A 27,120-nucleotide genomic window follows, 5' to 3' on the forward strand; every position below is an offset into this window, starting at 1 on the left:
CAATTTGCAGGGGGGGCTAATACAAGAGGAGAATTAAATAATGCTTCTAAATGTCTGTGAGTGCAAAATAATACACAGCTGCATTTGTATTGTATGTTTTTATTTCAGTTGGTCAAATGACAAGCTTGTACTCTGCATGTTTCTGATGTTGTATTGTTCTGTTTTGTAAACAGTAATAAAAAATATTTTTTTAAAAAAACAAGCTGTGACCAGGGATGCGCTAAAATTCTGCCCAATTCGGATTTGGTACTGAATTTTCCAATAATTTCACTTATTCCCTGTTGCAGATAGAATGTTTATGTAGCGATTTCCCACCATTATTTTCAAAAACATTTTTTTTAAAAAAATCCACCTCTAAAATATTGATATTAAGAATGATAATTTTATTGATATTTCATTACAAAATATCACTATTTCCTTTCAAAATATCAATGTTTTTGTGTGAGGGGGAAAAACGGATCGGTAAAAGCAGTGACTAGTGGAAAAAGGATGAACTTGAATCAATACCAGTTTGTTAGTCGAGGGAATGCTTTTGAACTGCCACCAGCTAACGCATCCTATCCCCAGCTGTGGCGCAGGCAGCCCACATAGCTTGCTTTGGATAGCAATCTCCTTTGTGGCTAGATTGAAACAACCACAAAAATATGCTACAAAAGAAATTACATTTGCTCATGCAAAAACCTAATTTGTTCTTTGGAAGACCTAGTTGTAACAATTAATTAAAACAATATAATTGAAATCTTGATTTTACTTTAAGATCTGTGCTTTACATTGTAAATAACATGGGGAACTTGACTGGCACTGAATGTTGCAATGGTCAATGATTTATTTATTATTAAATTTATATCCCGCCCTTCCTCCCAGTAGGAGCTCAGGGTGGTGGGTTATTTTAAAACAAACATGTGCAAGAAAAGGCCCACCATTGGGCAAAGCACTATTATAGCCCTCCTCATCCTCAACCAAAACAAAGAAAGGTTTGTGTTATGGTATTTGCTCCCATTCATCCGTTGTTATCTTTGCCTCTTCGGCTCGTCCAAACTTTCTGTTGTACGTTTCTTCTGTTGTCTCTCCTCCCTGTTGGAAGTTTGCTTGTAGCAGAACAACCCAAACCCTTTGATCCACGCTGCCGGATGGTGTAAGGATGAGGTGGAGATGTCCCACCACCACCTGACTCTGCTGGCCGGGGGGATTCTGCTCCTACAGAAAAACCCCTGTTGCACCTGCTGAGGTGTGGCACAGCGCATGCTTCTACCAGTGGCAGCCATCATAAGACATCAAAATGGGGCATTATTGGGGTAGAGTGGGGACAGGGCAGGGTTGGCAATGGATCCACTACATCCAAATGCAATCCGTTTGGGACTCCTCTGCTGCACCAGCCTAGAGCTAGCAGAGGAAAAAAGTAGCAGCTAGCACAAGTGGCAGGGCTTCAGAGACAGGAATGGATCCTAGTTCACCCTGCCGTTCCCGACCAGGGCTTTGGATTGCTCTGTAAGCCCCGTTGGACAGGTGCCTGGCTATATGTTATTGCTTATGTTGCTGTATACACTTCTGTTGAACTGACAACACCATAGAAGCACATTATCATGGTTATGAATATTATTATTTTGTAGTTCAGGAGTGGGCCGAAGGTAGATCAGGATATACTGGTTGACCTCTGTATGATTTGCGGATTTGGCAAGAGTTTCTGACTCTCAGTTGTTTTAACAATAGACTGCTGAAGTGAAGAAAGCTAACCAGAGCAATCCACTTTCATTTTTGAGGCATCACTGTGCTGGCATTTTTCTCAAATGTAATTGCCGCTCAGGGGTCACACTGTATTTCTTTTATCACACAACTTTGCGACACACAACAGCTGTAATTGCCACCGTAATCAGTTGTAATTACATGGGCAGTGGGTGATGTTTGAAAATCACATGGTTGCGCATTTTAACCCAGGTAGACCAATGAGCACCTGCACACGCAGTTATTTGCATATAGAATGTGTTGTGCCTTTCCTCCTTTCTTCCCTTAAAGGTGCATACATGCACACCTTGTATATAACTGAAATATTAAATACATAGCAAAGTTTTTCTTAAATTGAAACCTCTTGTCTTGTACTTAATAGTAAGGTTGCAAATGTGCCCAGAGGCTCCGTGTTGTTTCATTCTACCTGTATGTCTTTTGTACCTGACTCTGGATGATAGATCTTGGGGTCCTCGTAAAAAAACACCCAAAGTAGACCCTACAAGTCTACCCACCCCAAGTCTAATTTATGAAACTGTTTATGTTTTAGAAATAATGGGTTGTATTCTTTTGGTTTTGTTTCTTTAAAAAAAACAAATAAAATCCAATCTGTTTAAAAAAAAGGAAAGAGATATTCACTAAATAAACCACCCTTTGACTCTTTCTGTAGGATGTTCGACGACTGGAAATCCCTGCTGAGCTTGCAGCCCTCCTCCACTTGGCTGAAGGTGAGTAGAGAGCCTTAGACTCCTAATAATTTTTCTAAAGCCCGTACCCTTGATTTGTTTTGTGTAATGCTTTATATTCAGGCTGAAACAAATCCCCTCCACCCAAAAAGTATCTTAAAAATGCTCCTTATAGTGGATATCCTTACATTGTGTCCTGCTGCTTGGGGCCTTCCTGTGGGCATCTGGCTGACCACTGTGGGAAGAGAATGAACAGGTCTGATCCAGGAGGGCTCTTCATATTAATATTGCCCCAATAATCTGATTGTTTAAATAACTGATATCCAAGAATACATGATTTTAGTATTCAGTATTTAATAGCTGATGCTGACAATTTATGATAGCTGATATATGCAGTTGTCTTCAAACTTTCTAGCTTTGGGGAAACACTTTTCACATTGACTTGTCTGCCAAGGAACATTTGCATGCCTGCCATAGAACTTCAGCTTGTTGCAGAGGATTCTGGGGCATGTTGTAAGGTATTAACTTAGCTCAAACAGAACAGTGTTGGGTCTCACTGTTGTTTGTTTATGTATTTCCTTTTTAAAAATATATATATTGCCCTCTTGCAAAGCATTAGAGCAGTATAGAGCAACATAAAAACATTTAAAAGGAATACAAAACAATAATTAAAATGACTGTTACCCATTGTAAACTGAGCATGTAACTAGAATGCATCCAGCATTCTTCTGTGGCTGTGGAAGACAGATCAATAGTGGTGACCAAGCTATCTTTTGAACAGATTTTAGATTGAAATTGGACTACTCTTTATGGTCTTTGGCCCTCATTCCAATCTGTGATCTTCCTCTTTCAACAAGCCTTTTAAGCAGAGACCTTATTCCAGTTTGTATTTGTGTTTTTAGGGTTTTTTAAAATATGTTTTAAAAGATTTATTTTTAAATATGTTTTTAAGATGTTTTAAAGATGTTGTTAGTGTTTTTGTTTGCTGCCCTGGGCTCCTTCTGGGAAGAGGGGTGGGATATAAATTTAATTAATTAATCAACTGATAATAACAACCAAGTTTTAAGAATGTGTGACTGTATCAGTCCTTGCTAACCTCATCATCTCTTGCTAACATCATCTCTCTTTCTCTCTGCTGCCTCTGCCTTGGGTGGTGGGGACATTTCTGGGTGTTTTTTTACCTAACAAATTTTATAAGGATTTATAAAAGGATTTGATTGATTGATTGATTGATTAACTAATGAAATTTGTATACCACTTGATTGTTAACAAAAAAACCTCCCAGTGGTTTACAAGAATCCTTTTGTGAATGTTTCCCAGATGCGTTTTCCAAGTGTCCGTAATGAAGCAATCAAGTTGGAGGCAGGGAGAAGAAATGTTCAAGTGAAGAGGGACTCATAATGTGCTTTCCAAATCTAATTCTGTTGAAAGGAAATCCAATTACACATTGTAGATTTTCATCAGATCATTTGCTAGGCATGATATAGTGTGATTGCCAGGGCTGGCCCAAGAATGAATAGCACCCTGGGTGAGGTCTCCTTCCCCCTGGTCAGTTTTGCAGTGCTTGTGTTGCTTTTGCAGGATTACAGGATTTCTCAGTGCAACAGGCCCTACTGCTTCCAGGCTTTCCCAGGAATGTCATGAAAAGGGCCAAGAGCTGGAAAGTCTCTAAATATTTTTCAATAAATAAAATAAATTGAGGAAGTACACTTTGAAATCCTTTGTATCCACAATGTGTTTGCTCTTTTCTTGCTCATAACTCCTTTATTCCTCACTTTTTCATGACCTTTACTTGTTTACAAGCTGAGAACTTGCTAGCCACGTTCTCATGTGTGATTTTTTGTTTCTTATCTAAAAAGCAATTGAAAGTAATTTGATCGGCCTGACCAGGTAGATTTCCCATGCTGCTTCTGTCTGTTCCATACCCTTAGGATGTGAGAGCCTTAGGAATGATGTGCGTTTTGATGTCCTCCTTTTAAGCTAATTATCTAGCTTAAAAGCTATAGGGCACTCATTGTCACCTCTGTTTTACACTAGAATGGGGCCTTTTTAAAAAAATGCTGCTTGTGGGGAGAGCAGCTGTCAGAGGAGAGAGCTTATGCTCCTTTCAGAGTTCTTCTGAACTTTATAAAGAATTTGAGGCAACTCATGATGTGTTTCTCACATATGCATTCCTATTTGTTACATGGTTAAGTCAACATCAGCTTGTGTGTGTGTATTTATTATTTTATGGCAAGCGTCCATCCAGTGCTGCTTTCACAAGACATTTTGCTGCCTTAATAGGAGTCCACATGCCACCATTACCACCTCCTAGGGCCAGCACTTTAAACATACGAACATAAGAACAGCCTGCTGGAGGAGGCCAGTGGTCCATCTAGTCCAACATTCTGTTCTCACAATGGCCAACCAGATTTTTATTTATTTATTTATGTAATTAAGCTTATATACCGCCCGACTAGCAACAGCTCTCTGGGTGGTGAACATTAAAAATACAATAAAAGATAACACAATATAATATAACACAATGCAAAACTGTACAAAAAAACTGTACAGTCTAAAATCAGATTATAATAGTTTAAAATTAACATGAATTAAAATGCCTCAGAGAAGAGAAAGGTTTTAACTGGGCGCCGAAAAGATGATAGTGTCGGCGCCAAGCGCACGTCCTCGGGGAGACTATTTCATAGTTCGGGGGCCACCACTGAGAAGGCCCTAGATCTTGTCACCACCCTCCGGGCTTCCCTATGGGTCGGAACCCGGAGGAGGGCCTTCGTAGTAGACCGTAGTGCAGCTTGAGTGTAACAGTTGCTATCTCTTGCTGTGCCATTGTGGGCAAATCTACATCATATGTTTAAATCACATCCAATGCATATTTAAAACACATGACTTCCCCCAAAGAATTGTGAATTGTGGTTTCACCCTCACAGAGATACAACTTCTCAATACCCTTAACAAATTACAGGTCCCATGAACTGAGTTGGACTGACAACATCTGGAGACTCTGCATTGGCTACTCCTGCTTTAAACTGTGGTGGTCTTGGAGAAATACTATTCCACTTTTTGAGAAGTACCTGAAACTCAGTCAGACCAATCACAATATGATTCATTTATAAAACATTGGTTTACCCAAAAGGATAGGTGTGAGTAGGATGATCTTTGCCTAAAGAGCAAAGATTTGTTCTTTCATTGACTCTGAGGGGTAATGCATATATACAACCATCGTGCTGCTTGAAATGTGACAGCATGGAGAATCTTTCCAGGTGCCAACAAGTCATTTGTATAAAGCAGCTCTCCACATGGTTGCATCAATATGGTGGTTGTTTTCCAGGGATTAGAATGACATGGTAAAAGTCTCCTTGACCACATGGCTTGTTGTGGACGGAGCAGCCTCCATATGACTACATTTCAAATGTATGTGTATCTGCCCATCTGTATGTAGCTGTTTGCACATGTGACGTGAGCTTGAGCCTTTCAACTGGGGAAAAATCCTCTGGAATATATAAAACACGTTTTGTTGGTTCTGCTTCAGAAATGACAAATGTGATTTTGTAATGCCGCTTCACACACAGGCAGATGCATATGTGCTTACACATAAGCGCTTATCTGCTCATTCATAAAACTGATGGTCAGTGATCACTGCTTGCTATGTCCCTGCATGTATTAGCAAGTAATGCCCACTGCATTGTGCTTTTTTGGAAAGAGGGAAGGACACTTACCTCTCATTTGCTGAAACTACTGTGGATTCCTTGCTGCATCCTAATGTGAGTGTTATCTGTCAAGGAGTTAGTTGTGTCTAGGCGTACAGATAGCCATACGGCAGTCTGAAAATAATGGATTACTTTATTGGATGTAATTTCTATGCATTTAGCACAGTAATTTCTATGCATTTAGCACATGCATTTACCACTGAGTTAATATTCTTTTTTTCTGTTGTGTAGGTCACCACCATGCCCAGACTAATCAGGTCACCGAAGCTTCCCCTCCAGAAGTTAAAGCAAAGGCTGATCTTTCTCTGCCACCCGACATCAACAGCTTTCCGTTTTCTACCTTCATGAGGTCTCATTTCCAGGTAGGAAGTTATTGTCTCAGAAAGGCAGAGTTCCTAGAAAAGCTGGTGGCTCTCTCTGTCTCCTACACTCCCTTTCATAGAACAATAATAGGATGCTAAAGTGGGAAGGGTACTTTAGAGGTCGTCTAGTCCAACCTGTTGCTCAGTGCAGGATGCAACTACACCATTCCTGACACATGGCAATCCAGCTTCTACTTAAACATCTCCAGTGAAGGAGAGCCCATCATACCTCAAGGCACTCTGAGCTGCCAAACAGCTCTTATTCTGTTTATTGCCCCAATAGTCCATCAATTTGATGGGCAGCCTCTGTATGTTTTGTGGGAGGGAGGGTTCTAGCTCTTTTCTTCCCCCACCCTGCAATTTTCCAGTCCATTGTGCTTCTGCATCTTCCCCATTACTTTCAGTGTCAACTCTGTCGCCTTCACATGAGGGAGATGAGAGGGGAAAACAAAAAAAGTCCTTTGCTTTGTCCTACCTGATGACAGAAGTGGTGGCTGTGAGAGCAGTGCGTTTTCATTGCCTGACACTACAAATGCTGCTTATGGAACTCATCATTTCTGTCCTTCGTCCATTGCAGGAAGTGAGTTTCCCTGCCCTTGGGCAGCCCCTACAACAGCCTTTGACCCGACTGGATGGTGAGCAGAGGCAAAGTGCTCTGCAGCTCAACAAATTGGTAAGAAGAAAAAATGGACCAGCAGATGATAGGTCCCTGTCCCTCCCCCTGGAAGATGAAGTGCTTTGAAGGAGGATCACTGCCCATGGTCTGGACAGTTGTATTGATTTTGCCTCCGGCGAACAGGCTTTGCAAAGGTTTTGTATTGTTTCAGAAACCTCCAAAACCTTTCGCAGCTGAGCAGACAAAAGCGTGTCATTGGCTGCTTGCCAGCCTTTCCTTTTTCTCACTGCCGGACGTGTACATAGTCACTGGAGAAAGGAGAGGGGAACTGGTGGGGTCTCCAAACTTAGAGAACAAGAATGACCCCCTTCCTTCCCTCCCCCCCTCCACTTTGTCTCTCTGGCTTTCCCCAACTCACTCTCACCTCTCCCCCGCTTTCACAATATTCTGTCTTCCCTCTTGAATTCTCTTGTCAGGAAGGAACCGCAGGGCAATTAATGGGTGACTTGGCATCTGTTAATGTACAGTTGCTCAAGTGCCACTTTACGTTGGGAATTGTTCTTAAGCGTTCACACAGCCTTTGTGCTGGGAAGGCCCAAGCAGGAAATTACCACAGCCACCCACTGCACTGACCATGTGCTTTGTAAATCAAATTCTGGTCATTGGTTCTGGAGGGAGGCTGCACAGGGCCTGCTATTTAGACCTTAAATGTCCCCCAATGCCCATACTTACTTCCTGAAAAAAGGGAGGGAGCAGTAGGTGGATCAGTTTGTAGTCATGCTGTGATCAGTAAGAAAAGGTATGATTAGGGAGGAGACTGCGAGAGGAAGGTCAGGGCCACAGAGATAAGGATACATTTGAGTCATACACTATCATTGTACTGCTACACCCCTCCACAAATCTCACTATTTATTTAATGATTCTTGAAGAAGGGTTGGCTTTCTTTTTAACTAATTGTTTATAGGAAGATTCCGCTTTTAAAGTCATCCACTTTTAAAGGGATTTTAGCTCACTGGGAGAACAGACGTATTGTATGCAAGGATACTCCAGGTTCAGTCCCTGGCCTCTCCAGTGAAAAGGATCAGGCAGCAGGTGATGGGAAAGACCTCTCCCTCTCCCTCTCTGAGATCCCAGAGAGCCTGTTCTTAGAGCTGCTGCAAGTCAGGGTAGGCACTATTTGGCTCGATGGACTAATAACCTGATAAGATTTCTCCTCTGTGCCTACCTAGTAGTACCTCTGGGGGTGGGACAGGAGTGCAGGTGGCTTGGCCTGTGGCACAGGAGAAAGAACTAGGCCAGGTGTGGGAAACCTTCTTCACTCTAAATGTTGCTGAACTACAGTTCCCACCAGCCCCAGCACACATGACCTAATTGCCAGGGATGATGGGAGTTGTAGTTCAGCAATATCTGGGAGGGAGGGCAGGATTTCCCACACCTGATCTAATCCATATGGTGACCCTGATCGAAACTGGGGTGAGTAGGCAGGTGAGAGGACACAGCTACCTTTATAAAAACAAAATTATTTAGGTAGCTCCAAACACAGATCTCCAGAGTGTAGCACATAGTTTGGTCCTCAGAAACAAAATGAAGAAGTCTGTTTTGGGCACAGGTCTGCAGCTTGTGTCAGCTGCCTCTGTTTCTACCTGCCGTGTAAAAGAGGTTCCAGTCTGAGCAGAGAAGTGTGATGGCGGGGGAGGGCAATGTGAGTGTGATTTTGTCACCTATCTTGAGGCTCACTGCCAGTCTTTATTGCACCTTCACTGGTTTCCTTACAGATCCTGCGATTCATTAATGACAAGGACCTGCAGGGCTGGCAAGAAGAGCTTTTGGGGAACTATATAGCAAGCCGAGGGCTGGCCAGCCTCTCCCTGCGCAATGAGCTGTTGAGCCAGGTAGCCAGTCAAGTGTGGAAGAACCCAGACCTGGAACAGTGTCAACGAGGTTGGGTGCTGATGGCTGCCCTCCTGGGCACCTTTGCCCCTTCTCCAGCTCTGGAGAAGCCACTGCTGAAGTAAAGAGGAGTCGTTTTATTCATTCATAAATATATTTTTAACACTGTTGTCAAAACAAAGCAGTTTACGAAAGGATGCTACCTTGCTGGTTAACAGGTTTGTGTCTGACCATGGCCTGGAAGGATATAACGGTGTGTGCCAGCAGAAACTCCTGACGTCAATGAACCTGATGGGAAATGATCCAGGAGTGTCCCGTAGTTTTCCTCCCACCCGTTTAGAGTGGACCACCAATCAGAGGAAAGGCAAGATGGTGCTAGATGTCTACACTTATAAAGGTAGTGCTCAAAACAGTCTTTAGAGTACTCATCAGAATTTTGTGGAAATTCTTTTGGAGGGAAATTCTTGCACTCAAGGGCAGGCTTGAAATGCCACAAGTAGTTTGGCTCTCTGAGAAACCATGACGGCCTTGTTAATGAGCAGTAGGGTGCAGAGCCTGCACAGCTTTTTAGGTTCCTTCAGGCTGGGGATTTTTGAAAATTTGACCTATCACTCAGTGTTCCTCTCAGGTGCTTTGCACCTGGGCTTTTTCTTTTTCACTCTGTACCTCATTAAAGAGGGTAGAGGCCTCCGTGTGATTGTCTGGACAGAAATCTCTTCCTCATCAACCATTCCCTTTTCATTATCAACCACTTTATCTTTATTTTAATAGAAAGAAAATCTAATTGTAATTTGTTTTTGTTTTGTCTGGGCTTCAAATGGATTCATTGTGCAAATTTGCCATTTAAAGAGACGAAAAAGAAGTGGGTGGGGGAGGAAAAGCAGCAACACATTCAAAGATTTATGGCTGGAGCAAGGAACAAAAAACATGAAGTGAAATGTGACAAGAGTGACTTGCCTGGTTCCACTCTTTGAAACCTTAAACTCATTCAGTAATAGGCAAAAAACCTTGCGGTTTAAGAATGTACCTATAGCCCACAGATATTTCTATCAAACTTTAAAAAGCAGGGAAATTGGGCAGGTACAGTAAATGCACCAGAGGAGCAGGAGACCTTTCCTCCTCTCCGAGATATTGTACTGCCCTACAAATTGGTCAAAATGCAAACACAATTTGGGCTGGTCTTTCACAATCCAATCCACTTCCTGTGTAGTTTGGAAGAATTGGGTAACATGCCTCTGAGCATATGCTGAGTGGTGGCAACACCTGCAATCAGCCCAAATAACAGAAAGAAGACGTGTGCTGTGCTGATCTTGTTTTAGCAGGGAGGAGACAACAGTATTAAGTTGATATCGTTGAGATGGTCACTTTGAATATCTCTGATTTCCTTTGCAATTTTAGTGAAGTTTCCTATAGAAAATCATTTTCTTTTTGTCTATTTCTGTGAATATGTGAACTACAGCAACACTTTGCAAAACGTACACTAAAAAAACTCCAAACATAATTGTGGAATAATGGTACTGACTTCTGCAGAATAGTCTCCAGTGGACCTCAGGAGTGTCTCAGTTTGCACAAGATAAAACAGTGGGAGGTGAAATATATACTAGCAAAATGCTAGGTGTGCTCTGTTTTTAATGGACCACGCCCATCTTGCCTTAAATGAAGTGGTTTAAACATAGCAGGCTGAAAACATGCATCCTCTTTTTTCCAACAGCTGGAGTCATTGCTGAAATAGCAACATATTGGAATCAGTCTGATTTTACATCAAACTGCAGTTTCAAATTCCACTGTTAATGCACCCAAAATAGAAATAGTACATAACCTCCAATTTGAAACACAAAAACATGCTGTCTTCACCATCATATGACACTGACCAATAAAAAGGCTTTGAAATTAAATTTGATATAGGTTTCTAGGATGAATAATGAGGGAAATAAACTTTTCTAGTTTAGATTCTCTGTAGAAACATTAGTAACACAGGAAAGAAGCAAAGTAAAAAGAACACCAACAAACATACAAAAATATAATTATCTTTGGAGATGGCAGGTGTTGCCACCACTCAGCATATGCTCAGAGGCACATGTTACCCAATTCTTCCAAGCTACACAGGAAGTGGATTGGACTGTGAATGACCAATCCAAATTGTGTTTGCATTTTGACCAATTTGTAGGGCAGTCAGGGCCGGATCCGGGCATGCGGGGGCCCTTGGGCATCAGCTTGCCCTGGCCACCCGGTCAGTGTGTGTGTGTGTGCACTCATACATACATGCATGCGTGCAGCCCCCCCCACGGCCCCCCTACCTGTCTAGTCTTTACGTTGCCCTTAATGAAGATGGCGGCCACGGTTTTCCTAAGGGGAATGAAGCCTCTGCCTCCATCTTTGTTGATGGCACATGTGTGTGCTACGCGCGCACATCTCTGTTTAATTTGCATGGTTCACATGATGCTGCAGGCAATCAGCAGCTATCACACAGTTTTCCCATATCAAACCAATCCAATTTTAATGCGAAAAGGAAAGGAAAAACTGTCTCAGGTTTGCTGCGTTCTTGTGTGTAGGTGCTTTCCCTCAATATTTTTTTAGTGGGCGGGATCTCTTATGCCCCATCGCCAGCTCCCTCTCTCTCTGCTGCCACAAAAGCTGCCTTTCACTTACTCCCCCCTCTATTCAGTTTCATACATCCTCAGTTGCACCCCCAGGCTCCTGCTTCAGCCCAGAGGCATGCAATTGACAAGAAACAATGAAACGGACAAAAAAGCCCTCCCGTTCTCCATTAGCAATATCTGTACTCTGGAGGGAGTAAGCATGTAAAATTAGGGGAGGGACCATAAGGAAACAGCAATACTAAACCTAGGAGCACCTACTTGTGTGAAAGGAAAACAGAGGATTTGAAGGTAGGAAGTGTGAACTTTGCAAATCTATCACGATGGCAAAAGCTGCGTCTTTACTGCAAAGTTCAGCTCCCATGTGAATGAGCCCCTTGTCAGTCGAGCTGGATTCCAAGTAGTGATTGTTTGCACCTGATTTCTGCTTACTTGGGACCATTCCAAAGTTAGATTTTTGAAGACTCCAGGCTTGGCGTGCCTATTCCCACCACACTTGGGACACTTTTCAAAGGAGCTTTTGTCAGAAAGTACGTATTTGGGCAAGCATCTAGGATCCTAAGCTCAGCTGGTGGAGCCCTCCCCTAGCATTTGGTCATTCCAAATCTCCTTCAAAAACTCAGTTCTCTTTTCTTTCCCTTTCCACACTTTCAGCTTAAACAAAGGCCCTTGGTGATGGCGGGGGTGGGGTGGAGGTGGAGGAACAATTTTCCCCCTGGAAACTGGGCTTCCCCGGGGGAAGGAATAGAGCTTCTGTGCAATGTATGGCATTTGCAATGCTCTCTCGCTTGAATCATTCGGAGATCTGTGGGGGGGGGGGGTCAGCAACTTTCTGCGATGCATCTGACCTCTGCTTGTGATACACTGTCGTTTTAATTCCTTAGATTGCTCTGTGGGAATGCTGGTGGTGAGAGGTGGTCTTGCCTTTGGACAGAGGGTTGGGCTAGAGCGAATCGTTGATGTTTTTCACCTGTGTGACGCAATAAGAATGTAAACACGGGCTGCATTATTTTTACCACTTGTGTAGCATAGTATCCCATCGTTCCTCTGCATGCTATTACAGTGTCTTGGGTTGCATTCCTATGCACACCTACCTGGGAGTAAACTCCACTGACTCTGAGTCTGAGTAAGCATGCATAAGGGCACAGCATTGCCCCCATTTTTTGCAGAGCACTGCTCACATTGCTAATTATCATATATATTAATTGGGAACTAATTCTCTGAGTGCCTGTTGTTATGTAACTTAAAATGGTACCATCTATGCATGAGAGGGAGGTATCAGCAGGTTTTGGGGAATCCCAAGGTTTGCAAGTGTGCAGACAAACTTGGGGAGAGGTGAGCCCAAACCAGCTCACTGAGGACTGAGTAGCATGCTCAGTGGGCTCAGAATGGGGGCTGACAGTTGTTGTGGTGTAAGGATGGAAAAACTGGGGGGTATCCTGGGAGAAGGCATAGCTGGAACCCTGAATAGGAGCCTTCAATACTGCAACATTTAGTTGCCAGTTGCACTTGTAAGGTTCTATTTATCATTCTGTCTTTCTCTTTCTCTGGATTAGAGGAGAGACTTTCAGCTGAAGTGGAGTCCTGGACAACAGGAGAGCAATTTGCAGGCTGGATCCTGAGTTCAAGGTACATGTAAAAAGAATAATTTTTGATCTGACGATTCTTCTCAGTTGATCTGCTATCAGCCTGCTCTGCAGCAGCATGAGAAGGCTCTTTTGGATAAATAATTATGCAAGGACCATCCCCAGGCCATGATGATTCTATATCCTCATCCTAGGCAGTTGCTGTTTGACTTTAGTCATACAAATGAAGGTTTAACTCCCTTATTTAATGGAAATGTATTTCATGCTTTGGTGGAGTTGGACTCTCTTTAGCTTCTTGTAACTTCTTACTGGGAGAAGAATACATCAAAGAATGGGAAGAGAAGTGGAATAGGGATGGGTGAGAATTTCGACTCAGTTCGCATTTCAAGCAGAGTTATTTATCAAATTCGCACTTTCCAAATCAATATAAGAACAGAAACACAACCATCCTTAGAAATTCGCATTTATTAGAATTTTGCCATGCAGTTTGCCAACTAAACAATATTTACAAAAATGCATACATTAGGGGAAAGTGTGCTTAAAAATAAATATATGAGTGAAAATAACAGGCAAAAATGCATTATATGATGGGAAAGGGCTTACAACAATGTGTACCTTTGTCAAAACTGCCTACAAAATTGTGTTTATTAGGAGAAATTTGTGCTAAAACGCTGGAGAACTTTAAATTGCAAATTGCTGCAGCAATGGGCAGAACTGAATTTAAGACTGGAAAAATTAGAAACTGAGAGAACTGAAATTGACAAGAGCGTTGTCAATGGGAAGATGTTCTTGAGCCTTAATTTGATTCTCTGTTTGGGTCCTCTTTCTGTAAAGAGCAGCAGCCTTCCCAGACCTCCAGATGTTTTGGACTACAGCTGTCATCAGCCCAAGGCAGCATGGGTAAAAACAGATTTACTTCTGTTTTCCCCTTTCTGCTTCACACCTTCCTTCTGATCCTGTTCACTGTTTTCTGGCATCTTCCTCTTCTTCCTTTTTGTGACGTGATGTCCCTTCACTCTTCTGGTTTCAGGGGTCTGGCTACAGTCCCTCGTGGCTGGTCTGTGTCCATGTTCACAGGCAAGGTGTGGCAGGATTTACTAGGCTGTGATTTTGTGCTGGATCTAATTGGAGAAATAGAGGAAGGCAGTTGGCCCTCTGAATCCTCCCCTGACTATCCTATAACTCCAGAGTGGGATGACAGCTGTTCTCAAGAGACCTCTGCAGATAGGTAAGTGACACCTTCATTGCCACTGGTCCCCCTACTACAACCTCCTTTGCGTTCCCAGAAATGTCTGCTTCTGTGACGTTACTGGCTTTCTTTTCTGACAGGAGGCTCTTGAACATCCCTCCTGCTCCAGGCATTCAGGCACCCTCCTTCCCCCCACCCTCTCTACCTTCAAACTTTGACAATATCTCCCATCCAGGTGAGCCCCAATCTCAGGACACAAAAAGTCCTGAATTCAAAGGCAGTACAGCATAACTGGGGAGCATGCAAAGCACAGTCTCTGGTTTCTGACCTTGAAGCAATGAGAACTGCAGATGCGTGTTTAGCTAGACGTAGACCTGTGGGTGTGGGAGACTTGTGTCCTGTCTGCACTATACATTTAAAGCAGTATCATACCACTTTAAACAGTCACAGCTTCCCCCAAAGAATCCGGGGAACAGTTGGTTGTGAAGGATGCTGAGAGTTGTTAGGAGACCCCTATTCACCTCGCAGAGCTACAGTTCCCAGAGTTCCCAGCGAAGAGGGATTAATTGTTAAACCACTCTGTTTCAAGTATGCATGTATCTGTTTAACTAAGAGTTAGAAGACAAATTCTCAACACCCTTAGCAAACTACAGTTCCCAGGATTCTTTGAGGGAAGCCATGTCTGTTTCAAGTGGTATGATACTGCTTTAAATGTATAGCGCAGATGGGGCCTTACAGAGAAAATGTAGAGGATGTGGAATTAGAATGGGAAAATGTGAATGCCAAGAATGGTGCAAGAGAGTGGGAAGGTGCTTTAATAATAAGGTCTGGGTTTGTTTGTTTTTCCACAGAGTCAGGCCTGAGAAATAGTCCAAGGTCCACTGGAGGGCTGGATCACTTTGTGGATGGTCTCTTCGTGCCACTGCTGCGTCATGGGGCCATGAATCAGATATCAGTAAGTCTGATCATTTCCCATCTATATAATTGGTTGCTCTTCCTTTTCTTGTACACCGCCCTTCCAACAAGTCTACTTTTCCTTCATTAACATTTAGATCTGCAGTTACCATTCATGTGTTGTCCATTCATTTATAATCAGTTATCATCCTGTTATATATTCAGGTGCCTCATTTCAATTACCAGATGAGATGGATATGCTGTTGAGCTTTCTCTTTCTCTCTTGCCTCTCTGCAGGATATGGAGAGTGAGGGAAGTCTGACTGGACGCATGAAAGGAGGTGGGAAAATTGGGCCTACTCACCAAGGGGCCTTTCCAGGTGCGAGTTAGTGCAAGAGTAAGAAAGAACCAGGGTTTGTACATGGTTGGGAGTATTTTGTCCACCACCAGCAGCTGTTCTCTTAGCTAGCATGAGCCATATATGATTTCACATGTGTATGCAATCATGCTCATATACATGTCACAATATTCATGCTGTTGGGAGTGAACATTGAGATTCTAGACCTGTGCATGTCTGGCATGTGTAAGCCATATGAAGTTCAAGAGTGTGGGATTCTCTCAGGCCTGGTGGATCAGACAGGGGCCTGCTTCCACAATTTACAAAGGTTACCATACCCAGAATTGCAGCAACATCCTCACTTGGCAAGCTGTACTAAGATTATCTCAGTAGAATTCTAAGGAGACGGAAATCTTTCCAGGATTTTGCCTCCAAGGCCAACTTTTTCAAAGATTAAGCATTTTAAGAGTCCTTTGTCTTCTCTGTTCCACTGTATTTCTCCCATGTGGTAAAATGTTTGCCTTCTTCAAAACCAAATGGCAGTAGGATCTTATCATATTAGTGTGCATTGATTAAAGATAAGGGGAAAATTTGGTTCAATTCACATTTTAATGCAAACCTGCTTAATGAGCACTTCTGAAACAATATATGAATCAAAACACACATTTTATTTCAAAGAAAATTTCTTTTAAATATCTTTCAAACTTGGCATTTCTCTGAATTTTGTAATGTAGTTCACTTAACAAACAAATGTGTCAAAATGTGGCTAATAAAGACATGCCAATTAAAACTGATAAAAATGTATCGTATTAGGGGAAATTGCTTGCAAAGATGTGTACAGTAGGAGAAATGCACTCTAAAATGATGACAAATTTGCGTGAGGCCTTTTAAAAAAATCAATACATTCCAAACTGATACGGAAATGTAGTGAATGGAAAACTGGGAAACAGAGAAACCAAAATTGACAGATCCATCAGTCACTAGCTACTGACCATCTTACTTCTCTAGGTAGTAGAAGGTTGCTGGAGTTTCAGCTTATTACTGAGGAGTTTTAAATTCCTTTTTGTTGCTTTCTTCCAGCCTTCCCTATTTGTTCAGTGGGTTTGTTTCATATATATCTCAGGTGGTTTATGTGCATTGGATGCTCTTGTTGTCCTTGGTAGTGTCTGCTTGCTTGTTCTGACTTAGGAAGATACTTAGTGGGGTACCTCAGGGATGGAGCCGGCAGCCTCTCGGCCTGTTCAAAACATATGGAGAGTGTGAAGATTTGTAGTTTAATGGAAACCTGGGGGATTTTCCTAATGCATGTGAGGAGAGCCATCAGTAAATTTTGTTGCTTGATTTGGAGATACCTTTTCACATAAGACACAGCAAGCCAGTCTTTTCTTCTTTCGTTAGGTTACTCAGGAATGATGAACATGCCATCTTACCAACCTATGCCATTCATGGGCGGAATGATGCCAGCAGTCATGCCAATGACGCCAGGTCTAGGTGGAATGGGGACAATGCCAGGTAACAAGAATACAGAAAGTGTGTCAAGGCCAGAACAGGTTGAGGGGAGAAACGGGTGTTGCTCATCTTCTGTGCAGTACACTACTATGTTTCTTATCAAAGTGAGACTGCCAAACTGGATGACAAATTTGTGTGAGGTTAAAAAAAAAGTTCCTGTCGTGCCCACTATAAAAGGGTATGGGATGTATTTTGCAACTTGATACTATAATTCTGTTTCAGAGTCCTGTTTTGACAACTGCTTTAGACCCACTGCATATTGGAATGAGGAAAGTAGTTATGGAATTGTGTTGAATTCTGCAATTGCGTCCCCTGATTAATGTATGCCCCATCTTGCTATGGTTGCTGTGCATTTCACAGGAGGTCGCTGCATGCTGTGTGGATGCTGAGCATAACTGTCTCTTTCTCTCACTCAGCTATGGTTATGCCCCAGCCTCAGCCCATCATGCCAGCAGTGGATCCCATCCAGGTGGCAGCACAGCAGCAAGCCTTCGTCAACCAGCAGGCCTTGCTCATAGTAAGTGAAAGGGTTCCAGGGACAATGGGCAGTGAGCAGGTGTAGAACGAACTATGAAAACATACAGTGCCTGTGCTGTTCCCTTTGTTGGATGTTGGATCGGGCACAAGCAGATGCCCAAGATGCAGAACAGAATCGTGACAGGCTAGATCCCAGTTGAAAGCACTCAGCCAGACAAGTCATAGGTTTTTAAGAGTCACTTTACTGGCAATAGAGGTATAGAATACATTACAAGCTCTCTCTCTCAACCAAACTCCTTGACCCCCACACTCTGCCAGTTTCAGTTTCCAGCTATATACTGATAAGACAGCTGGTTGTCCTGGCAACGTGTCCTTGAGGAGTGCACGACCACTCCAGCCTTGTGAGCTACTTGGCCTTGTAACTCTGCCATGGAAAAATACTCTTAGGAACTTTTTACTTGCCAACACCCCCCACCTATTTTTCCATAAGCAGCACCTTTTACATTTGTTCACATTTTTTCTTCCATTTGTCATTACATTTACATTTACATTTCTTGTATTCACTTAAATCACATTTCTCCACATGATACATTTTTTTTTCAGTTTACATGTTCAGTTCAGTGTACATCTACATTTCTTTGTTCCTTTATTTTACAGAGGTTTTATCATCAGTTTATCTCTTTGGGTTTTATACACTCCAAGTATAATGTGTCAGCATTCATTACCCTGTGTGTTTGTGCTTCAATCCCCTTTACTGTGGCATTCCTAAATCTGTCAGGCAGCACACCCAAATTTGCCCTTCCAGAACGTCTCAACATTCGCTTGTCACTTTTACCAAGGTATTCAGTGTCTTTTTCTTTTACCCCTGTTTCTCTGTCATGTACTGTGGGTGCATTTGTATTAGACTTGGCTTCAGTGTTTCTTGCTGACACAGTTGCTTTGGTTTGCTGACACACATTACAGGCTACATATTTACCACAATTTCTCAATGTCACATCTTTACTATTTTCAGTTGCTTTCACCACATTTTGATATCCTATATGTCCCAATTTTCTGTGCCATAAATGTACACAATTATTGTGGGGTTTCTCATTGGCACACATGAGCACATGATTTGTTTGTTTCAAGTGTAAGTAGAACAGTGAGTTCTTTACTATTCCTTTCATGAATATTTTGTTCCCTTTCATGACTTGACATGAGCCCCTTTGAAACAACACATTGAACCCCATTCCATTAAGTTTAGAAACTGACATTATGTTATTTTCAATGTCTGGAATAAACAGCACGTCTGTCATAATCGTATTAAAAACTGCTAATTTCACTGTACCCCTTCCTTTGATAAGTTTCTTAGTTCCATCAGCCATTATCACATGATCCTCTACGTCACAAAATGTATGAAACATTGATTTATCTTTGATTATGCTGTTTGTAGCCCCACTGTCAAGAGCCCATAAAACATCACATTTGTTTCCCTGCTCATTGTTAACACATTGCTTTTTCTTACTAGCATATATCACCTGTACACATGGTTTTCTTCCTCTTTCTCTTCTTCTTGCTTCACAATTCCTTTGAAGATGTTGCCTGGAACCACAAAAATAACATGCCTTATGTCCATACAGTCTCTCCTCCGCTGCTTTGTTGTTCTGCTTTTCCACGTGTTTAGACTCAGTCTTTTCCTGCTTTGCCATTTCTTGCCTTCTTTGAAATTCTTGTAAAAGTTTGCCTCCTATATAATCCATGGTCAGATTTGCGTCATTCATCGCTTCCATCGAACTCACCAGAGCATCATAACTGGAATCCAGACTTGATAACACAATATAAACTTTTTGCATTTGAGAATGTTCAACGTCACGTTCCGTCAATTCAGCAAATAGTCTATTCATCTCTAATAAGTGCTCTGACATGGTTGTATCTCCAGATAAGCGCATCTGATACAATCTTCTGGCAAGATATATTTTACTACTAGCAGTCTTTTTCACATGAATATTTTTCAAAGTGTCCCAAGTTATTTTAGCTGTTGCTGCGTCACGAACGTGCAGTAATTGCGGATCATCAATAGCAAGAACAATTAACGCCTTTGCCCTTTCATCCAGCCTTCTCCAATCCACTGGTATTGGCACCACGGCGGGTGGGTCATCTGCGATGGCTTTCCAAACGTCTTCTTTCACTAGAAACGCTTGCATTCTCTGTTTCCAACTGCCATAATTTTTCCCTGTCAGCCTTTCCAAGGGAATCCCGGCCGATAACGTAACAGACATACTTTCACTTTTCACAGTTCACCGCCTTTGTAATTAGAGCTTCTCACCTCCGTCCTTCAGTCAGTTATTCCCACGGCTCTCTCACAGCTTTCAGCTCAGCTTTCGGTTTCGCCGTCTCTTCACACGCCTGTCCTCTTTACTTCTCTTTTGTCTTTTCTTCAGACATCCGTCTGCGCATCGAAACCATCCTCTGCTACCACTTGTTGGATGTTGGGTCGGGCACAAGCAGATGCCCAAGATGCAGAACAGAATCGTGACAGGCTAGATCCCAGTTGAAAGCACTCAGCCAGACAAGTCATAGGTTTTTAAGAGTCACTTTACTGGCAACAGAGGTATAGAATACATTACAAGCGCTCTCTCTCTACCAAACTCCTTGACCCCCACACTCTGCCAGTTTCAGTTTCCAGCTATATACTGATAAGACAGCTGGTTGTCCTGGCAACGTGTCCTTGAGGAGAGCACGACCACTCCAGCCTTGTGAGCTACTTCGCCTTGTAACTCTGCCATGGAAAAATACTCTTAGGAACTTTTTACTTGCCAACACCCTTTACCATGAATACTGCCTAGCTTGTCAGCTGCATGCTAAGTGGTTTATTATGCAGCCCAGAGGCATAAAGAAGCCATGCTCTGATGCAGTGATCTCAATAGCTATGTCCCTTCTCTTTCCTCTAGTGTAACTACTAGAATTCCCACTGGTTAAAAGCCTGAAATGACAGAGCTACTGTATGAGTTAGGCCAAATGATCCATTGATCCCAGTATCCCAAAGACTGACCAAGTGGCCAGCAGTGGATGCTTCACAGAAGAGGACAACAGCTTCCCATACCCGTGCATAAAATTTGAAACATGTAGCAAGATGTTCATGTAAGTGGCTTGAGGACACTATCCAGAGAGTAATCCAGCTCTCTTTGAGTTGATTATAAACCTAAAACACCTCATGAACACGTGGAACTCTGTCGCCAATATATGGACAGCCTTCTGTTCTGCCTGTGTGGTTTTTCAGAAGATGCTATCGTCATTTCTAGGGAATATTCTTTAACATTATTTCTAAAAAGGTTTGTTCAGTTATTTTCTCTTAATTTAAATGCCGGACAGCGAGGCAGACTTGTCTGTTAGAAACCATTGGCTATAACAAAAATGCAAACAGTACAGAAGAACATGAATTTTAATGTAAACCTCTTTCTGTGTACAACATGAAATTTAACGGCCTGGCATGGGAAGAAACTAGACTGGCATTGTGCTTTTTGAAGTAGTGCATGGTAACAGGCTGTTACCGTGGGTTATGATGTTTTCTTTATTGCTGCTGTTCAGATATTTGTAGTCCAGAGTGTACTTCCTAGTCCCCAAATGATGGGAAATCAAGAATTGGTCTAAGCGTCCTTTGCCAACAGGGGGCAGAAATGTCCTGGTGAAGAGGGTAGTTCTGTGACCTACTGCATGTGTAACTGGAACCCAGAAGTGGGTTGTGGTGCTTTGGCCTAGAGAGGCATCACCATCACTTCCTTTTTCTTGGTTTGGGGTTTTCTTTTCAACTGGAAGAGAAAGGTGGAAATAGAAGGGTTTTTGGGGGGAAACAGATGAGAGAGACAGGAGAAAGACACACATACTGTATATAGGATAGCATTTATAGTGGACCTCATGGAGGGGTTGAAAGTGGTTGTGGGTCTGAAAGGTTGGCCTAATTCCTGTATGGTGAATAAGAATGCATAGCGTAAAGAAAATGGAACAAAGGGTCTTGTGGCACCTTAAATAATTTATTATAGCATAAGTGGTTTCATGTTGTAGTCGCCCTTTGAAGTTCCTTGGCTAATCTGAAACAAAGGAACTTCAAAGGAAAACTGCAGTGTGAAACCACTGAACCTTTTGAAGCATCATCAAGGTGTTCAAGGCTATCATTTGCAGATTTGAATCAGCACAATAGGTTTATATCATGCTACATGTGTTAATTGGCTTACCAGTACCAGGATGTCTATGTTATCAACATGACTTTTTTTGTGAATAGCCTCTGTTAAGAATGTAATAAATAACTATCTGTACTTTTCTCCATTTAATTTATTTTCCTTCTGACATAACTGATAACAATCTCTCTCTCTCTCTCTTTCGCGTGCGCGCGTGTGTGTGTAAAAAACACACACCTGCAACTCTGCATCTGATGACATGGTCTGTAAAAAGACATGCCAAAATAACTTTCAATCTTTAAGGTGCCACAAGACTCTGTTGGTTTTGCTGCTGTCCCTCCGAAAATGAGAGAAAAGAATAATTAAAATTTAGTTTCTGTGTTTCAGGCTCAGCAGATGACCCTTCAAGCCATGACAATTTCCCAGCAGCAGCAAAGAGAGCAACAACGCCTGCAAAGGGAGAAGTCTCCAGAGTCTTCATGGCCAAGGAGAACATCATCACGTAGGAGGTCGCCTGAACCACCAAGGCAGGAATCACCACAGAGGAGGTCACCTGAATTTTCAAGGCCAAGGCAAGCATCACAACATGAACAGTCCCTTGAATCTTCAAGGCCAAGGCGGGAATCACCACACAGGAGGTTACCTGAATCCTCAAGACCAAGAAAACCTTCTCCTCCTCCATCTCAGTCAGCTTCAGCTCCTAAATCCAAGAGCCTCAACAGTACCAACAAAGATGCATCCATGCCTGACCTATCGGAATCTCCACCTCAGCCACCACCACCGGTACTGGGTGTCCAGCAAGTATTCCTCAGTAGCAATGCCTGCATGGCTTCTTTTTTAGGTGATGTTTAGGGAGGGAATGCATTGACCAGTGCTGGTTCAAAAGCATTCCATGGACCTAACAGGCTGGTATAAATGCGAGTTCTTTGTCCGCAAGCTGCTGGACTACGACCCGGGAGACCAGAGTTCAACTTCCCACACAGCCATGAAGCTCACTGTTTGACCTTGGGCCAGTCACTGCCTCTGAGCCTCAGTGGGAGGCAATGGTAAATCCCCTCTGAATACCACTTACCATGAAAACCCTATTCATAGGGTCAACATAAGTCGGAACTGACTTGAAGGCAGTCCATTTCCATTTTCCCTCCCCTCAGAAAAAATATTGACATGCATATCAATATTTTAAAAGGAAATATCGATATTTTAAAAGGAAATGTTGGTAAAGTGAAGGAAATATCAATAAAAATATCAATATTTTAGATGCAGATTTTTTTTAAAAAAACCATCAATTTCCAAAAATAGCAGTGGAAGTTTACTACATAAAAATCCAATCCGCAGCTATAGCGAACAAGTGAATTAATGGAAAATTCAGTACCAAACCTGAATTGGGCAGAATTCTGTGGATGAATTTTCTTTCACCATCCTCTTTCAGTTTAATACATGGCACAGATAAGATTTAATCAGCTCTGTTGCTTATCATATACTGGGACAGAAAGGCACTTCAAACCTCAAGAGAGTTTGCATTGCCTGCCTCCCACATCATAATTGTGGTCTCTGCAAAACTAGGTGTGAGAAACCTTTGGGCCTCTGGATGTTGCTGAACTACGGCTCACACCAACTTCAGCTAACATGGCCAATGACCAGGGATGATGGGAGGTGCAGTTCAGCAGCATCTGGAGAGCCGAAGGTTCCCCACACCTGGCTTAAAGAGAGAGATAGCTGAACCCTGGTCCCCCTTTCATTATACTCACTATTAACTTGACAGAATTCAGGTGGTTCTCACAAATAGCAGACAACATGGTAGACCTTTGTCCAAGCTGCACCATTGCAAGTGAGGGCACATATGTCCAAATGCTTCTCAATACAAAACAAAAGTTCCCTGTACATAGAAAGGTTATATGTCAAGATGAAAGCTAGAACCCGTTCCCTGACATCTATTTTCCAAATGGAGTTGTTGCAGTTTTAAAAAAAGAAAAGGAATGGAGGAGCATTTAGTCATGTTGAGCCCACACCTGCCGCTTCCAGTGCTAAAGACAGATGTACTACTCCATTATCTGTTTTTAAATACTAGGCTTGAGTTGTTGTACATTACTGAGTTGCCACAAAATGTGAGATATGGAGTGGGGAGATGGTTCCTGGTTCTCTCAGACATCCATTCTTCAGGGCTTACATCATTACACTGAAGACATACAGATGGGAAAGCTGAGTCTTCAAACAGAGGCTAGTTCATTAACAGCGGGGTTGAAAGTGTAATAAGTTTGAGGAGGATCAGTATAAACTGGCAGAAGATGTCCCCCTGTTTTGTTTAATACTGCCAATCTCTTTATATCAAGTTGTTCCTCATGTGTTCTAGCCCCATACCTGTGTTTCTGGGAAAGCTGAATCTGGAACTAGGTCTGTATCCTGCAGCTTAGCTGTGTCTCCTTAGGGGAGACCAGAAGCACTGACCAGTCTGCCTCTACTTGGAGCAATAGAGAGGAGGCCTAGGCTGGGATCAGTGGAGGCCTAGGCTGGGATCAGTCAGTGAGGCCTAACTGAAGATATACTGGGTGTGTGTTCTAGATCCACATCTTTCAAGAAATGCAGCACTCAGACATCAGAGAAGACCCCATCTCTTGCGAGACTTTCCAGAAGAAAATCGAGTTCTTCCAGAAAATGGGTGAGTCACATCCTGCTGTTCCTTTGCAATTCATCTAAGATGGGGCCTCACTTCATTTTTACACATCAGTATCATCTCATGCTTCACACTAATGCAAATTATTGTAATTGTCTATAGTTATTAACTGCTTTGTGATACTAACCCATTCCTGAGAAAAGTTCCATTGTTTTGTAAGGACTTGCATATTCCTGGGATATAAACAGTATTTTCAGTTCTTCCAACAAAATAGTAAATATTTATAGGTGAAATTGAGGAGCAGGGTGAGGACCTTTATTGACTGGTCAGTCTTCTGCTTGCATGGCCCAACTGTTTGGGTTGAGGACAAAATGCCCCCCTTGGTAAATCCTTTCTTCGCCTCTGTCTTTAGCAGACTTCCTCAACCTAGTGTCTTATGGTGTTGGACTCCAACTCTTGTCAGCCCCAGCCAATAGTCAGGGATGATGGGAGACATAGTCCAAAACACCTGGGGAGCACGAGGTTAGGGAAGGTTGATCTGTAGCATGTGACATTGTTCAGCATCATCTGGGTGTGTTTTATTAAACCTTTTCCTTAATTTACAGGCATCTAAGGTAGGATGCATTTATGTCCCTCCTGCTCTGCTGGTGGCATGCTGTAACTGCAAATAAAGAAATAAATAAAATGATGCAAATGTGTTCTTATATCATGTAGGTCAGGGATGGGGAACCTTTTTCAGTCTGTGGGCCACATTCCCTTCCAGGCAGCATGATGGTGGTGGGCAAGGCCAGAGGCAAAAAAGGATGGAGCAATGAATGCGATAGTAGACTTCTTTCTACACACTCACACATCCTTCTCTGTCTTTCATCTAAGCAAGAAAGAAGTGTTATTAGAGTCCAATCACACATTCTAGCCAGGCAAAAACATTCAAGAAGGGTGCACAGCGGGTCTGGGAAGAAGGGGCATGGCTGGGGAGGGTGTGTAGCCTGGGGAGCATCACGAGGACCAGACAGAGAGGCCTGGAGGGCCACATTCAGTCCCTGGATCTAAGGTTTTCCATTCCTGGGAAATCTGTTAGTATGTGGTTGACCTCTAAGTTCCTTCCCACTTCTATTGTATATGATGATTTTAACTAGACTGATGCCATCAGACCAGGAAGGCCAGGTTTAAGAAATTGTCAATGCTTGACCTTCCTTCCCTATACAGGGCAGCAAACAAACCATATGAAGAAAGTAATTCCTCCTTCAAAGAGCTGGAATCCTCCAAGTAAACCACAGTCAGGGGACCGAGAGAGGTCTCAAAAGAGTACCCCAGAACCAAATTCAGGTAAGTTCTGGATAGCTATAGAGATCCTGAGAGGTGCTTTATGAAGACAAAGAGTGCTATAGCACCTTGTGGAAGAACAGCTGATTTATTACAGCTTACAGCCATCTCGATCAGATGGAGAAAGTGTTTTGAAGAGGGGTCAGTGGTACATAGATATATTAATGTGTTGTAATATGCAGGAGGTGCTGATCACTTTCTGCACTTGCAGAGCAGTCTGTAAGATAAGCCCATGATCTCTCTTAGGGCTTCTCTGTGGACCAATATCTCCCCACCCACCTTTCTTCTTAATCCTCTGCTCTAGGCTTCACACCTTCTACACAGACAGAAAACGACCAAGAAATGAAAGCTCAGAAGGACCTGCTCTCTAATGTGAGGACACAAAAATCTGAACCAAGCCAGGAGATACGGAGCATCATTGAAACACACAAGACTCGGCCGGTCCCACTACCAAAACCCATCAAGCCACTTAGGTGAGGAATGGGCCTTAGTTTGCTCATGGAATTAGAACTTCTTTAAGATGTCTGTGGTTTCAGAAGCTTCCACAGTTGCTTCCGTGCTAGCCAGGGAATTTCTAATGCTTTTGTGGGTTACTGCGACTATGGCCTTGTTCACACATTACGTTAATTGTAGCATTGTTAATGTTATCCTTAGTTTATAAACCTTGATTAAAGAGGAGGTATCTTGCAGACAATTACATTAACTATGGCTTGTTGCGCCACAGCTGAGCTTCTTGGTGGCTCCAGCCTGCTACCCCGAAGGCCTTGTGGCACCTTTTCCTTGGCAATGCCTCACTGCATCAGTGGCATCATTAGCCTACTTGCTATTAGCTGTCTGGATGGACACACTGGGCAGGACCATCCTACTATGGTTAGCAATTTCCCAGATGATGTACTTCCCAAGAGGCTGGACTAACTATCTTGTCACAGCAACCCATCTGAGAAGTCTCAGATGTTCTCTTGCAGGTCTCATGGGAGGAACTACAGAGTTGCTTAACTGCATATGTAAGAGAAGGTCTAAAGAAGGTCTCTGAGGAGAGGTGTTTTGGTGTGTGTGTGTGTGTGTGTGTGTGTGTGTGTGTGTGTGTGTGTGTGTGTGTGTGTGTGTGTGTGTGTGTGTGTGTGTGTGTGTGTGTGTGTGTGAGAGAGAGAGAGAGAGAGAGAGAGAGAGAGAGAGAGAGAGAGAGAGATTCCACTGTTGGTCCATACAGCCAACTCATCATGGCTACTTTTGCCTTTGTTTTTTTCCTGTTTGACTTGCAGCAATGTCTCTAAACCATTTGTGAAGAAGAATGACCCAAAGGAGGAAGCTCTGGCAAAACTGGGGATTGTGGGATTGTGTCCTTCACCGGTGAGCAATAACTTGCCATTTCCATCCAGTATCAATTGCAACATGTCTAGGAGCCAATGTGTTTAGTAGCCAAAGTCCTGTTGGGTCCAATGTATTCAGTAACCAAAGTC

At 42.7% G+C, this 27,120-nt stretch overlaps 1 protein-coding gene across 5 annotated transcripts in view; it reads left to right on the plus strand.

Annotated features, from left to right (window-relative positions):
• Positions 1-27,120, plus strand: part of MYO15B (myosin XVB) — a 97,842-nt gene that overhangs the window by 28,339 nt on the left and 42,383 nt on the right. For all 5 annotated transcript variants that reach the window (XR_009761311.1, XM_061616170.1, XM_061616171.1 and 2 more), the window contains 17 exons: positions 2,393-2,450; positions 6,347-6,477; positions 7,055-7,150; positions 8,869-9,104; positions 9,202-9,380; positions 13,137-13,209; positions 14,197-14,394; positions 14,496-14,590; positions 15,207-15,310; positions 15,547-15,628; positions 16,985-17,098; positions 17,512-17,612; positions 22,114-22,509; positions 24,286-24,382; positions 25,544-25,663; positions 25,965-26,133; positions 26,923-27,010. Coding sequence is in view for 4 of the 5 variants with exons in the window: in XM_061616170.1 (XP_061472154.1) it covers positions 2,393-2,450; positions 6,347-6,477; positions 7,055-7,150; positions 8,869-9,104; positions 9,202-9,380; positions 13,137-13,209; positions 14,197-14,394; positions 14,496-14,590; positions 15,207-15,310; positions 15,547-15,628; positions 16,985-17,098; positions 17,512-17,612; positions 22,114-22,509; positions 24,286-24,382; positions 25,544-25,663; positions 25,965-26,133; positions 26,923-27,010 (2,337 nt within the window). In the remaining variant the exon portion in view is untranslated. The remainder of the gene's footprint in view (positions 1-2,392; positions 2,451-6,346; positions 6,478-7,054; positions 7,151-8,868; positions 9,105-9,201; positions 9,381-13,136; positions 13,210-14,196; positions 14,395-14,495; positions 14,591-15,206; positions 15,311-15,546; positions 15,629-16,984; positions 17,099-17,511; positions 17,613-22,113; positions 22,510-24,285; positions 24,383-25,543; positions 25,664-25,964; positions 26,134-26,922; positions 27,011-27,120) is intronic.

The sequence above is a fragment of the Rhineura floridana genome, chromosome 3 (assembly GCF_030035675.1).
Source record: "Rhineura floridana isolate rRhiFlo1 chromosome 3, rRhiFlo1.hap2, whole genome shotgun sequence".
In the NCBI taxonomy this organism is placed as follows: Eukaryota; Metazoa; Chordata; class Lepidosauria; order Squamata; family Rhineuridae; genus Rhineura; species Rhineura floridana.